The 15439-nt window shown below is 36.6% G+C and overlaps 1 protein-coding gene across 4 annotated transcripts in view; it reads right to left on the reverse strand.

The window, feature by feature from the left end:
* LOC136316702 (vascular endothelial growth factor receptor kdr-like) overlaps positions 1 to 15439 on the reverse strand; it is a 277304-nt gene that overhangs the window by 125954 nt on the left and 135911 nt on the right. For all 4 annotated transcript variants that reach the window (XM_066248756.1, XM_066248754.1, XM_066248755.1 and 1 more), the window contains exon 11: positions 5823 to 5943. In XM_066248756.1, the coding sequence (XP_066104853.1) occupies positions 5823 to 5943 (121 nt within the window). The remainder of the gene's footprint in view (positions 1 to 5822; positions 5944 to 15439) is intronic.

A 15439-nucleotide genomic window follows, 5' to 3' on the forward strand; every position in this document is an offset into this window, starting at 1 on the left:
TCCCAATTCAGGCCCTCCATTACAGGCATTGTTTGTTCTATTTAGACTCAAGAAAGAGGGGAGAGGAGAGGAGAGGAAAAAAAGAGAGGGGGAATAATTTCCTTTTTTTAATTTTAATTTTATTTTATTTTTCTTTATTTCATTATTAATTTTTTTAAAAAAAACTCTTTTCAATTTTTTATTTTTTTAACATTTTATTCTTTATTAAATCTCATTAATACTATCAACAAAACCACCCTCAGATGCCATTAAGGAAGAGAAAATCGAATATCATGGATACAAAAGAAAGAGAGGTAACACAGCTAGATGACGAAAAATCTATGGAGAAAAAATTTAATATATTGGAAACCTTGGAGCTAAATGACAGAGAATTTAAGATAGATATCCTAAAAATCCTCCGAGATATACAAGAAAACACAGAAAGGCAATTTAGGGAGCTCAGAAAACAACTCAACGAACACAAAGAATATATTTCCAAGGAAATAGAAACTATATAAAAACAAATCAAACAGAGATGAAAAACTCAATTCATGAGCTGACAAACGAGGTAACAAGCTTAGCTAATAGAACAGGCCAGATAGAAGAAAGGATTAGTGAAATAGAAGACAAGCAACTTGAGGTACAACAGAGAGAAGAAGAAAGAGACTCAAAAATTAAAAAAAAATAAAATAGCCCTACAAGAATTATCTGACTCCATCAAAAAGAATAACATAAGAATAATAGGTATATCAGAGGGAGAAGAGAGAGAAAATGGAATGGAGAACATACTCAAACAAATAATAGATGAGAACTTCCCAAGCCTGTGGAAAGAACTAAAGCCTCAAATTCAAGAAGCAAACAGAACTCCGAGTTTTCTTAACCCCAACAAACCTACTCCAAGGCACATCATAATGAAATTGGCACAAACCAACAGCAAAGAAAAAATTCTCAAGGCAGCCAGGGAAAAGAAGAACACAACATAAAATGGAAGGCCCATTAGATTATCATCAGAATTCTCAGCAGAAACTCTACAAGCTAGAAGAGAGTGGACCCCAATATTTAAAGTCCTGAAAGAGAGGAACTTTCAGCCATGAATACTATGCCCATCAAAGCTATCCTTCAAATATGAAGGAGAAATAAAAAACATTCACAAATACAGAAAAGATGAGGGAATTTATCATCAGAAAACCCCCACTCCAGGAATTACTAAAGGGGGTTCTCCAATCAGATACAAAGAACAAAAAAAAAAAAACAGAGCCACAAGTAAAAGCTCCAAGAAGAACACAATAAAACCAAATTTAAACTGTGACAACAACAAAAAGAAAGAGGGGGAGAAGATGGAGATTAACAGTAGCAAAGGACAATGGAGTGCAAAAGTACTCACAAAATAGTTCACTACAATGAACAGGGTAGGGACCCTTTCATTACTCAAAGGTAACCACCATTGAAAAAACCACCACAGAAGCACATGAGATAAAAAAGATAGCAACAGAGGAAAGATGTATGGAATACAACCAAATAAAAACAAAAGATAGAAAAACAAAAGAGAAGGATCAAACAAGACACAAAACTAACAGAAAGCAAGATATAAAATGGCAATAGGGAACTCACAAGTATCAATAATTACACTAAATGTAAACGGATTAAACTCACCAATAAAAAAAACACAGAGTAGCAGAATGGATTAAAAAAGAAAATCCAACTGTATGCTGCCTACAAGAAACTTATTTAAGTAACAAGGATAAAAACAAATTCAAAGTGAAAGGCTGGAAAACAATACTCCAAGCAAATAACAAACAAAAAAAAAGCAGGCATAGCAATACTCATATCTGATATGCTGACTACAAGACAGCAAAAGTACTCAGAGACAAAAATGGCCATTTCATAATGGCTAAGGGGACACTGAATCAAGAAGACATAACAATTCTTAATATATATGCACCAAACCAGGGAACACCAAAATATATAAGACAGCTACTTATTGACCTAAAAACAAAAATTGACAAAAATACAATCATACTTGGAGACCTCAATACACCGCTGACGGCTCTAGATCGGTCATCCAAAGAGAATCAACAAATATAGTGGCCTTAAACAAAACACCAGAGCACCTGGATATGATAGACATCTACAGGACATTTCATCCCAAAGTGACTGAGTATATACATTTTTCTCCAGTGTACATGGATCATTCTCAAGAATTGACCATATGTTGGGCCACAAAAACAACATCAGCAAATTCAGAAAAATCGAAGTTGTACCAAGCATATTTTCAGATCATAAAGCCTTGAAACTAGAATTCAACTGCAAAAAAGAGGAAAAAATCCCACAAAATGTGGAAACTAAACAACATACTTTTAAAAAATGAATGGGTCAAAGAAATAAGTGCAGAGATCAAAAGATATATACAGACTAATGAAAATGACAATAAGACATATCAGAATCTATGAGTTGCAGCAAAAGCAGTGATAAGAGGGAAGTTCATATCACTTCAGGCATATATGAACAAACAAGAGAGAGTCCAAGTGAACCACTTAACTTCACACCTTAAGAAACTAGAAAATACTAAACAAAATACTAGCAAATCGAATACAACAACATATTAAAAAAATAATACATCATGATCAAGCGGGATTCATCCCAGAATCTCAAGGATGGTTCAACATACGTAAAACGGTTAACGTAATACACCATATCAACAAAACAAAGAACAAAAACCACATGATCTTATCAATAGATGCAGAAAAAGCATTCAATAAAATACAACACAATTTTATGTTTAAGACACTCAACAAAATGGGTATAGAAGGAAAATATCTCAACATGATAAAGGCCATATATGATAAACCATCAGCTAACATATTAAATGGCACAAAACTGAAGGCTTTCCCCCTTTAATCAGGAACAAGACAGTGTTGTCCACTCTCTCCACTCTTATTTAATGTGGTGCTAGAGGTTCTAGCCAGAGCAATCAGACAAGACAAAGAAATAAAAGGCATCCATATCAGAAAAGAAGAAGTAAAGGTATCACTTTTTGCAGATGATATGATCCTATACATCGAAAACCCCAAAGAATCCACAAAAAGACCACTAGAAACAATAAGCCAATACAGTAAGCTCGCAAGATACAAGATTAACATACAGAAGTCAATAGCCTTTCTATATGCCAACAATGAAACATTTGAGAACGAACTCCAAAGAATAATTCCCTTCACGATTGCAACAAAAAAAACTAAAATACTTAGGAATAAACATAACAAAGAATGTAAAGGACTTATATAATGAAAACTATAAACCATTCTTAAGGGAAATAGAAAAAGATATAATGAGATGGAAGAATATGCCTTGTTCTTGGTTAGGAAGAATAAATATAATCAAGATGGCCATATTACCCAAAGCAACATACAAATTTAATGTAATTCCCATCAAAATTCCAATTACATTTTTTAAAGTAATGGAACAAAAAATCATCATATTTATATGGAAGTATAAAAAACCCCGAATAGCCAAAGCAATCCTAAAGAAAAAGAATGAAGCTGGGGGCATTACAATACCTGACTTCAAACTATATTATAGGGCCACGACAATCAAAACAGCATGGTATCGGCAGAAAAATAGACACTCAGATCAATGGAACAGAATAGAAAACCCAGAAATAAAACCACATATATATAGTCAAATAATTTTCGATAAAGGGGCCAAGAACACACAATGGAGAAAAGAAAGCCTCTTCAATAAATGGTGCTGGGAAAACTGGAAAGCCACATGCAAAAGAATGAAACTGGACTACAGTCTGTCCCCCTGTACAAAAATTAACTCAAAATGGATCAAAGATCTAAACATAAGACCTGAAACAATTAAGTACATAGAAGAAGACATAGGTACTAAACTCATGGACCTGGGTTTTAAAGAGCATTTTATGAATTTGACTCCAAAGGCAAGAGAAGTGAAGGCAAAAATTAATGAATGGGACTACATCAGACTAAGAAGTTTTTGCTCAGCAAGAGAAACTGATAACAAAATAAACAGACAGCCAACTAAATGTAAGACCTGAAACCATAAAACTACTGGAGAAAACATAGGCAGTAAATTCGATGACATCAGTCTTAGAAATATCATTTTTAATATGTCTCCTTGTGCAGGAGAAACAAAATAAAAAATAAAAAATGGGATAACATCAAGCTAAAGTGTTTTTGCATAGCAAAGGAAACCCTCAAAAAATAAAAAGGCGCCTGACCAGGTGGTGGCATAGTGGATAGAGCGTTGGACTGGGATGCTAAGGACCAAGGTTCAAGACCCTGAGGTCACCAGTTTGAGCATGGGCTCATCTGGATTGAGCAAAAGCTCACCAGCTTGGACCCAAGGTCTCTGACTCAAGCAAGGGGTTAGAAGGCCCACGGTCAAGGCACATATGAGAAAGCAATCAATGAACAACTAAGGTGTCACAATGAAAAACTGATGATTGATGCTTCTCATCTCTCTCCATTCCTGTCTGTCCGTTCCTATCTATCCCTCTCTCTGACTCCCTCTGTCTCTATGTAAAAAAATAAATAAATAAATAAAAAGGCAACCTACTGAATGGAAAACTATATTCACAAATAATACATCAAATAAGGACTTCATATCCAAAATAATAGGAACTCACCCAACTTAACACCAAAAAAAGAATTAAATTTAAAAATAGGTAGATTATCTGCATAGACATTGAGGTAGAGAGAACATACAGATAGTCAATGGACATATGAAAACATGTTCAACATCACTAATTATCAAGGAAATGCAAATTAAACCCACAGTGAGATACCTCTCCCTCCTGTCAGAATGGCCATCATGAAAAATCAACAAATGACAAATTCTGTCAAGGATGTAAAGAAAGGGAACCCTTATATATTGTAGATGGGATTATAAAGTAATGCAGCCACTATGAAAAATATAATGATCCCTCAAAAAAATTAAAAATACAGCTGCCATACAATGCAGCAATTTGCTTCTGTGTAATTATATGAAAACAAAAATATTCATTCAAAAAGATATATACAATACTACATTCAGTGCAGCATGCCTTACAATAGCCAAGATATGAAAGTGACCTTGATGTCCATCAATAGATAGATGTGTAAAGAAGACATGGTATGTGTGTTTATACAGTGGAAAATACTCGGTCATAAAAAGTAATGAAATCTTGCCATTTGCAACAACATAGATGGACATAGCCTTATGCTAAATCAAATAAGTGAGACAGAAAAACATGAGTACCATACAATTTCACTTACATTGCAACTCTGAAGAGCAAAATAAATGAAAAAAACAAAAATAGAAAAATGGTTTCATAGATACAAAGAACAGATTGATGGTTGCCAGATGAAAGAGGGGTAAGAGAGCTGGATGAAAAAGGTGAAAGAATTAAGAAGTAAAAACTGGCAGTCACAAAATAGTCATGGGGGGGTAAAGTACATATAGCATAAAGAATATATAATCAATAATGTTGTCATAACTATGTATAGTGCTAGGTAGGTACCAAATGTATCAGGAGTATCACTTTATAAATTATATAAATGTCTAACCACTATGTTGTACAACTGAAACTAATATAAAATAATATTAAACATCACCTGTAATTGAAAATTTTTAAAAATTAAATTAAATTAAAGAAAAAAAGCAACATCATAACTAAAGCTTGTTTTTTATTATTTATTTATTTTTATATCTATAATTAACAGTCTTCAACCAGACCTTAGATCTCAGGCATTCCTGGAATGTATGAAACATCAAGTATCTGAATAGTAGCCCCACACATATAGTTTGTAAGGTCACTTTTCCCACAGCAGCTTCCAGAGGATTACCTTTGTCTTTTCTCCACTCGTCACTACCATCTCCTCAATGAACAGGATCCTGTTGCCTATAGGGAAATCATTTTTCAGAATCTCATTGGAAAGCTGGATCCGCTTGCCCCGTTCCATACACCTAGGAAAGGATGAGACTATATTTATGGTCTTGTTAAAAGAAAGGGTATGTCAGAAGGGAGGCACTGTCCTCCCTTTACCCCTGGCAATCTATAATCCGTCTGTATGGATTTCTCTGTTCTGGACACTACCCATAAACAGAATCAGACAATTAAAAAAAAAAAGAAAGGGTATGAAATACTGCAGATAGTCTGAAGATATGTTTCCCAAAGAATTCTGGATAGAAAGTCACAACATTTAGAGATGAAGTAGTCAGGGAAGGCCTGTCTGAAGAGGTGACATTTGAACAGTCCTAAAAGAAATAAAATGTAAGCCATAAATATTTCTGAGGAAGACAATTACAAGTGGAAGGAAGGACAAATGCAAAGGTCCTGAGCTAGAAACATGTTTGACATATTAGAGCAGTGGTAGTCAACCTGGTCCTTACCGCCCTCTAGTGGGTGTTTCAGCTTTCATGGTGGGTGGTAGCGAAGCAACCAAAGTATAAATAAAAAGATAGATTTAACTATAGTAAGTTGTTTTATGAAGATTTATTCAGCCAAACTTAGCGAAAATCCAACATAAAGTACTTGGTAAGTAATTATTATTATATGCTTTAACTTGCTGTAACTCTGCTTTATAAATTTTATAAAGTAAAGTTACTTCCCTACTTTATAAATCACCATTACAGTGGAACCGGTGGGCGGTTAGAAAATTTTACTACTATTAGAGATACAAAAATGGGCGGTAGGTATAAAAAGGTTGATTACCCCTGTATTAGAGGAACAAAGAGGCCTGTGTGTCTATTTTCAACCTTTTTTTTTCATGGCACAAACACACACTAATTACTAAGGTCAGTGCCCCTGACTAAATACAACCATTTTCATCTTATGGCACAAATAAATTAGTTACTATGGAAGAAGAGGTCAGGGCCCCTTTTTCTTTAGTAATTAGTTTATGAGTGCGTGAGAAACAAAGGTTGAAAATCACTGGCTAGAGGTCCATGAGCATAAAAGAAAGTATTATTCTTATTAGGTCATATCCAGTTGTCTAGGCTGATATAGAATATGATCCCTATATGATTCTCCTTTACTGGTATCCCCTCCAGAATGAACATTTTACTCTGAACTTTAAGCAAAGAAAAGAGGCTGATGAGAGTTGTTTTGGGATGCTATTGATCAGCCAAGATATCCAAAAAAGCATATAACTAGAGGAAATGATAAGGTACTAGACTTGTACTCAGCAAAACTGTCATTCATCTGAAGCACTACGAGCATGTGTGGTTTCTGACAATGACAACTCACTTCCCCTTTTCTGAGACTCAGTTTCCCCAACTGTTAAATGGAAATAATAGTAGTTACATTGTGGACGTATTTTGAAATTCTAGTAAGCACTTTAAATGTTCTGTAAGTGCTGAATACACTCAACGTTTCAAAGAAAATATGAAAAAAGATGGAAAATATTTCATTAATATTTTATATGAATTGTTTGTGAAATGAAAATATTTTGGATATATTGAGTTAAATATATTATTAAAATAATTTAACTTTTTTTATTTTGTATAATGTGGCCACTAGAAAATTCAAAATTACATAGTGGTCTAGACTAGCAGCTTGCATTATATTTCTGTTGCATAATTGCATGGTTGGCTCCTAATTGTTTAAGTCTGAGGTTAAATATTTCTTCCTTATAAAGGATATTTTTTGCCAAAAAAGTCTTTCTTTATACAAAGTAGGTCCTGTCCCCACCATATTCTCTTGTTCCTCATGTATAATCAAAGTCTGAATCTCTAAACAAGCTCATAATATGGCTAATCTTTGCTCCATTCAATTTTCATATAAATGTGAGAGGTATGGGCTATTATGGCTTCTATAATAGAGTAGATATTTAAAAATTGTTTATTTAATAAAAACTTTGTTGGGAGAGGCACTTGGAAAATTCATTTTCCCAGGAAAAGTATTCACTATATACTTTTTTTTCCAAATAGACTGGTGCAAAAAATTGTAACTGGCTTTACTGCATCTCAGCTGAGTGAGAACAATGCAAGTGACTTGGAAATTACAGAATGTCCAAGTAAGGAAAGGAAGCAGGACAGAATCAAGGTTAATAAGTGGGTGGGACTATTATTATCTCCTTTCTCCCTCCCCCTTCAAGATTCTTATCCTGCTGCCCACTTAGAAGAGGTAAGTATACTTACTAAGGACCTATGTGTAGGCAGGAAGCAATTGAGTGGAGCTGGCTTATAAAAGCTGGTTAAAGTAAGATAAGATGGCGATGAAGTAGGCGGACATACCAACTTGCAAATCCCATAACCAAACTGGATTACAAACTAATTTTAAGAACCATCATCGGGAAAAACCAACTTTGGACTAAAAAAAGAGGACTCTTCAACCAAAAAACACAGAAGAAGGCACAATGAGACTGGTAGGAAAAGTGAAAACACAGAGAGGGCTGCCCAGCTCCCCAGAGTGAACTGCAGCTGGGAGAGACTCACATGGCGGGAAGTGAGTTTAGCAGAGAGGGGAGGGTCCTGAGTCCCAGGAACAAAGCACCAGCCTGCAGCCCCAGAGCCTTGAAGAGGTGTATGGACAGTATTTAGCTGGAAACAAGACAGGATACTGTTTGTGAGAAAGAGACTGATTTCTCAGACCCAGGATTCTTCTTCAAAGGATGGCACAGAAAACCTCTCTCACAAACACTCACCCAAGGCTCCAGGGGATGGGGAGAGAGGAGAGGACTGGAGTAGCAGGAAGAGAGTGTAATCTAGGAGGCACAGGGAGAAACATTTTGAGAGACAGCCACCCTAACCTCTTGGGACAAGTCCTTCCTCAAATCTGAAGTGAATATTTCCATTGGAAACAGCAATACCAGCAAATGGAAGCAGGACACCAGCCAAACAAGCTCTCTTTTGGCACGCAGAGCAGACTCGCTTAGATGGAGGGAGCTTTCAGGACTACAGTAGTGAGTGTTAGGGTCTAAGCTGAAGCGCCTTTATCCACATGGCTGAGGGCTCGTACGATGGCGGGAGGCAGCGGGATGTGGAAGCACAGTTCTGTCGGCAAGGGCAGAAGCCAGATGGCCACCACCGAGGCCCAGGTGTGAGCTCAGTCTTGCCTGGCTGGGTAGGAGGGGACATGCAAAAATGGTCAAGCTCAGCTGTGGACCGCTGGCAATCCAGCCTGTGGAGGAAGGGCAGGAGTACCTGAAGGGGCACAGACCCACCCTTCAGCAAGGGTACAGGAGCACAGCCTTGCCCTGCCTGCAGAATCGAGGCTTGTGGCCTGACTTGGGAGCCGGCTCCTCCTGTGGAGGTGGAGCCAAAAGCCCAGAATAGGTAAAGTCCCGCTACTGAATGTAAGCACGCAGTCCCACCCAGCCTGTGGAACCAAAGCTTGCAGCCGTCCCATGAGCGAGCTCCTCCTGCAAGTGCGAGGCAAAAGCCCAGAATCAGGCAGAGACCCGCAGCTGAGCAGAGGTGTTCATCCCTGCCCTCAGGGCTGAGCATAACACCACCCAAAGGCCAAGGACACTGAGGTTTGTACACCCAAGCACGTGATCACAGCCACTCCCATGGAGAAGAGGCAGAAACCACAGCAACAGCCCCAGTGGGCAGGCACCGGCAACACTCATACCTGAACGCCCTAGGCAGCAACAGCAGAGGGAATGGTGGGCCTGCAGAAAGAACACACCTAGGGAAAACAGAGGCCACACCCAGTGGACTCCAGTGGCCAAAATTTCTTTTACACAGAAAAAATGAGAAGGCAGAGAAATGCAACACAAATGAATCAAGAGAAACCCCCAGAAAAGGAGCTGAATGAATCATATATAACCAAATTACCAGATGCAGAGTTTAAAATAATGAATGTTAGGATGCTCAAAGATATTAGAACAACAATAGATGGTCATTAAGAACACCGTAATAAAGAGATAGGAAATATAAAAAAGGGACATTGAAATAATAAAAAAGAATCAGTCAGAAATGACAAATAAAATATCAGAAATAAAGAACACAATGGAAGGAATTAAAAGTGGGATGGATGAAGCTGAGAATCGAATCAGTGAGTTAGAGGACAAGATAAATAAAGGCATAGAAGCAGAGCAGAAAAAAGAAAAGAAACTCAAAAAGTCTGAGGAAATTCTAAGAGAGCTCTGTGACAACATAAAGAGAAATAACATCCACATCATAGGGGTTCCTGAAGAAGAAGAGAAAGAACAAGAAATAGAGACTTTGTTCAAACATACCATAGCTAAAAATTTCCCTTAATTAAGGCAGGGAAACATCTCACAAGTTCAAGAAGCAGAGAGAACTCCATTGAAGAGAAACCCAAAGAAATCTACACCAAGACACATCATAATTAAAAGACCAAAGCTAAGTGATAAAGAGAAAATATTAAAAGCTGCTAGGGAAAAAAAGACTATCACCTACAAAGGAGCTCCCATAAGAATGACTTCCGACTTTTCAACAGAAACACTTGAGGCCAGAAGGGAATGGCAAGAAATATTCAAAGTAATGCAGAAAGAGAGCCTACAACCAAGACTACTTTATCAGCAAGGTTATTGTTTAAAATTAAAGGAGAAATAAAAAGCTTTCCAAACAAACAAACAAAAAAAACTCAAGGAATTCACTACAACCAAAACAAGGCTGCAAGAAATGCTACGTGACCTGTTGTAAACAGATCAAAGGAGAAAAAAAATATAGCAAAAGTGGAGTACAGTTTTAAAGAATAAAATGGCAATAGGCCCTGGCCGGTTGGCTCAGCGGTAGAGCGTCGGCCTGGCGTGTGGGGGAACCGGGTTCGATTCCCAGCCAAGGCACATAGGAGAAGCGCCCATTTGCTTCTCCACCCCAACCCCTCCTTCCTCTCTGTCTCTCTCTTCCCCTCTCGCAGCCAAGGCTTCATTGGAGCAAAGATGGCCCGGGCGCTGGGGATGGCTCCTTGGCCTCTGCCCCAGGCACTAGTGTGGCTCTGGTCGCAGCAGAGCGACGGCCCGGAGGGGCAGAACATCGCCCCCTGGTGGGCAGAGTGTCGCCCCCTGGTGGGCGTGCCGGGGGGATCCTGGTCGGGCGCATGTGAGAGTCTGTCTGACTGTCTCTCCCCGTTTCCAGCTTCAGAAAAATACAAAAAAAAAAAAAAAGAATAAAATGGCAATAAACAACTACATATCAGTAATAACCTTAAATGTAAATGGATTAAATGATCCAATCAAAAGACATAGGGTAGCTGTGTGGATAAGGAAACAGGACCCATATATATGCTGTCTACAAGAGACACACCTTAAAACAAAAGATGCACATAGACTGAAGATAAAAGGATGGAAAAAAATATTTCATGCAAATGCAAAAGAAAAAAAAGCTGGGGTAGCAATACTTATATCAGACAAAATTGACATTAAAACAAAGACTAAAGTAAGTGATAAAGAAGGTCACTACATAATGATAAAGGGAGCAATCCAACAGGAAGATATAACCGTTATAAATATCTACGCACCTAATATAGGAGCACCTAAATATATAAAGCAGACTTTGATGAATATAAAGGGCGAGATCAACAGCAATACTATAATAGTAGGAGATTTCAATACCCCACTAATATCACTAGATTGGTCCTCAAGAAAGAAAAGTAACAAAGAAACTGCAGACTTAAAGAACATACTAGATCAACTTGATTTAATAGATATCTTCAGAACCTTTCACCCTAAAGCAGCAGAATATACATTCTTTTCAAGTGCTTTTGGTACATTCTCTAGGATAGACCACATGTTAGGGCACAAAAGCAGTCTCAACACATTTAAGAAGATTGAAATCATATTGAGCATTTTCTCTGATCACAATGGCATGAAACTAGAAATCAACCACAACAGAAAAACTAAAAAATACTCAAACACTTGGAAACTAAATAGCATGTTATTAAATAACGAATGGGTTAACAATAAGATCAAAGAAGATATAAAAAATTTCCTAGAAACTAATGATAACAAGCATACGTCAACTGAAAATTTATGGAACACAGCAAAAGCAGTCCTGAAAGGGAAGTTCATAGCATTACAGGCATACTTTAAGAAGCTAGAAAAAGTTCAAATAAACAACTTGACCCTGCATCTAAAAGAACTAGAAAAAGAACAATAAGTAAAGCCCAGAGGTAGTAGGAGGAAAGAAATAATAAAGAAATAAATGACATAGAGGCTAAAGAAACAATACAGAGGATCAATGAAACCAGGAGCTGGTTCTTTGAAAAGCTAAACAAGATTGATGAACCTTTAACCAGACTCACCAAGAAAAAAAGAGAGAAGACTCAAATAAATAAAATTAGAAATGAGAGTGAAGAAATAACAACTGATGCAACAGAAATACAAAATACTGTAAAAAAATACTATGAAGAACTGTCCACCAAAAAACTAGACAACCTAGATGAAATGGACAAATTCCTTGAAACATATAATCTTCCAAAAATTAATCTGGAAGAATCAGAAAACCTAAGCAGACCAATTACAACAAATGAGATTGAAACAGTTATCAAAAAAACTCCCCCCCAAAAAAGTCCTGGGCCTGATGGCTTCACAAGTAAATTCTACCAAATACTCAAAAGAGAACTAACCCCTATGCTTCTCAAGCTATTTCAAAAAATTCAAAAGAAAGGAAGACTTCCAAGCTCCTTTTATGAGGAAAGCATAATTCTGATTCCCAAACCAGAAAAAGACAACACAAAGAAAGAAAATTATAGGCCAATATCCCTGATGAATTTAGATGCTAAAATCCTCAACAAAATATTAGCAAAGCAGATCCAGCAATATATATATAAAAAATCATATACCATGATAAAGTGAGATTTATTCTTGTGAGGTAAGGCTGGTAAAATATTTGCAAATCAATCAATGTGATTCATCACATAAACAAAAAGGAGAAAAACAATATGATAATTTCAATAGATGCAGAAAAAGCAATTGATAAAATCCAGCACCCATTCATGATCAAAACTCTCAGCAAAGTGGAAATACAGGGAACATACCTCACATGATAAAGGTCATCTATGACAAACCCACAGCTAACATCATATTCAATGGGCTAAAATTAAAAGCCATCCTCTTAAGATCAGGAAAAGGCAAGGGTGCTCCCATTCTCCACTCTTATTCAACATAGTTTTGGAAGTCTTAGCCACAGCAGTCAGACAAGAAAAAGAAATAAAAGGCTTCCAAATTGGAAAAGAAGAAGTAAAACTATCATTATTTGCAGATGATATGTTATTGTATATAGAAAACCCTAAAGTCTCAGTCAAAAAACTACTGGACCTGATAAATGAATCCAGCTAAGTGGCAGGATATAAAATTAATACTCAGAAATCAGAGGCATTTTTATACACTAACAATGAACTGTCAGAAAGAGAAATTAAGGAAGCAATCCCCTTCACCATTGCAACCAAAAAAATAAAGTACCTAGGAATAAATTTAAACAGGGAGATTAAAGACTTGTACTCGAAAAATTATAAAACATTGATAAAAGAAATCAGGGAAGATACAAACAAGAGAAAGCATATACCGTGCTCATGGTTAGGAAGAATAAACATCATTAAAATGTCTATTGTACCCAAAGCAATTTATAAATTCAATGCAATACCAATTAAAATACCAATGACTTACTTCAAAGATATAGAACACATATTCCAAAAATTTATATAGAATTAAAAGAGAACACGAATAGCCTCAGCAATCTTGAAAAGGAAGAATAAAGTGGGAGGTATCACACTTCCGGATATCAAGTTATACGACAAGGCCATTGTACTCAAAACAGCTTGGTACTGACATAAGAACAGGTTATAGATCATTGGAACAGAACTGGGAACCGAGAAATAAACCCACATCTTTATGGACAACTGATATTTGACAAAGGAGGTAAGAGCATACATTGGAATAAAGAGAGCCTCTTCAACAAATGGTGTTGGAAAAATTGGACAGCTACCTGCAAAAAAAAAAAAAAAAAGAAACTAGACCAGCAATTTACACCTTTTTCAAAATAAACTCAAAATGATTAAAGATTTAAATGTAAGCTGTAAAACCATAAGCATCTTAGAAGAAAACATAGGCTGTAAGCTCTCTGACATCTCTCGCAGCAATATATTTGCTGATTTATCTCCACGGGCAAGTGAAATAAAACACAGGATAAACATATGGGACTATATCAAACTAAAAAGCTTCTGCATAGCTAAAGACAATAAGAACAGAATAAAAAGACAAACTACACAATGGGAGAATATATTTGACAATACATCTGATAAGGGATTAATAACCAGAATTTATAAAGAACTTGTAAAACTCAATATCAGGAAGATAAACAATCCAATCAAAAAATGGGCAAAAGAAATGAATAGACACTTCTCCAAAGAGGACATACAGATGACCAATAGGCATATGAAAAAATGCTCAATATCACTAATCTTTAGAGAAATGCAAATTAATACCACAGTGAGATATAACCTCATATCAGTCAGAATGGCACTCATCAACAAAACAGCACAGAATAAGTGCTGGCGAGGATGTGGAGATAAGGGAACCCTCCTGCATTGCTGGTGGGAATGCAGACTGGTGCAGCCACTATGAAAAAAAGTATGGAGATTTTGAAAAAATTAAAAATTGAACTGCCTTTTGATCCAGCTATACCACTTTTAGGAATATTCCCCCAAGAACACCATAGCACTATTAGAAAAGAAGAAATGTCCCGTCATGTTTATGGCAGCATTGTTCACAATAGCGAAGATCTGGAAACAGCCCAAGTGTCCGTCAATGGACGAGTGGATTAAAAAGCTTTGGTACATAAATATAAACTATGGAATATTATTTAGCCATAAGAAATGATGACATCAGATCATTTACAACAACATGGATGGACCTTGATAACATTATACTGAGGGAAATACGTAAATCAGAAAAAACTAAGAACTATATGATTCCATACATAGGTGGGACTTAAAAATGAGACTCAGAGATATGGACAAGAGTGTGGGGGTTACAGGGTGGTGGGGAGGAGAAGGATGGTGTTGAGGGCACAAAGAAAACCAGTTAGAAGGTGACGGAAGAGAATTGAACTTTGGGTGATTGGAATGCAGCATAATCAAATGTCAAAATAACCTAGAGATGTTTTCTCTGAACATATGTACCCTGATTTATCAATGTTACCCCATTAAAATTAATTTAAAATTTTCTTTATATGAGTAAACTACAATTTGTTTATTCATTCAACAACTAATGAAAAAAAAAGCTGTCTAGAAAGTACCTACCTGTGAGACACAGACTAGCAGACTTTTCTGTTTGAAGATTTATCTTGGTCTGATAACTATATTTCTTACCTACATTTTCCTCCAAATCAAAGCCAGATCGTAAAACCCTGGGCCTTTCAAAATGTATTTCTTAGACATTCCCATTCAGAGTTTATCCCCTGTGATGCCCCCTCATTCATTACCACGTGCTTAAAACTCAACCTTCAGCACAGTGCAATGACTTAATAAGATGAACTTCTTTTGTCAGCT

This window comes from Saccopteryx bilineata, chromosome X, assembly GCF_036850765.1.
Source record: "Saccopteryx bilineata isolate mSacBil1 chromosome X, mSacBil1_pri_phased_curated, whole genome shotgun sequence".
Classification (NCBI taxonomy): domain Eukaryota; kingdom Metazoa; phylum Chordata; class Mammalia; order Chiroptera; family Emballonuridae; genus Saccopteryx; species Saccopteryx bilineata.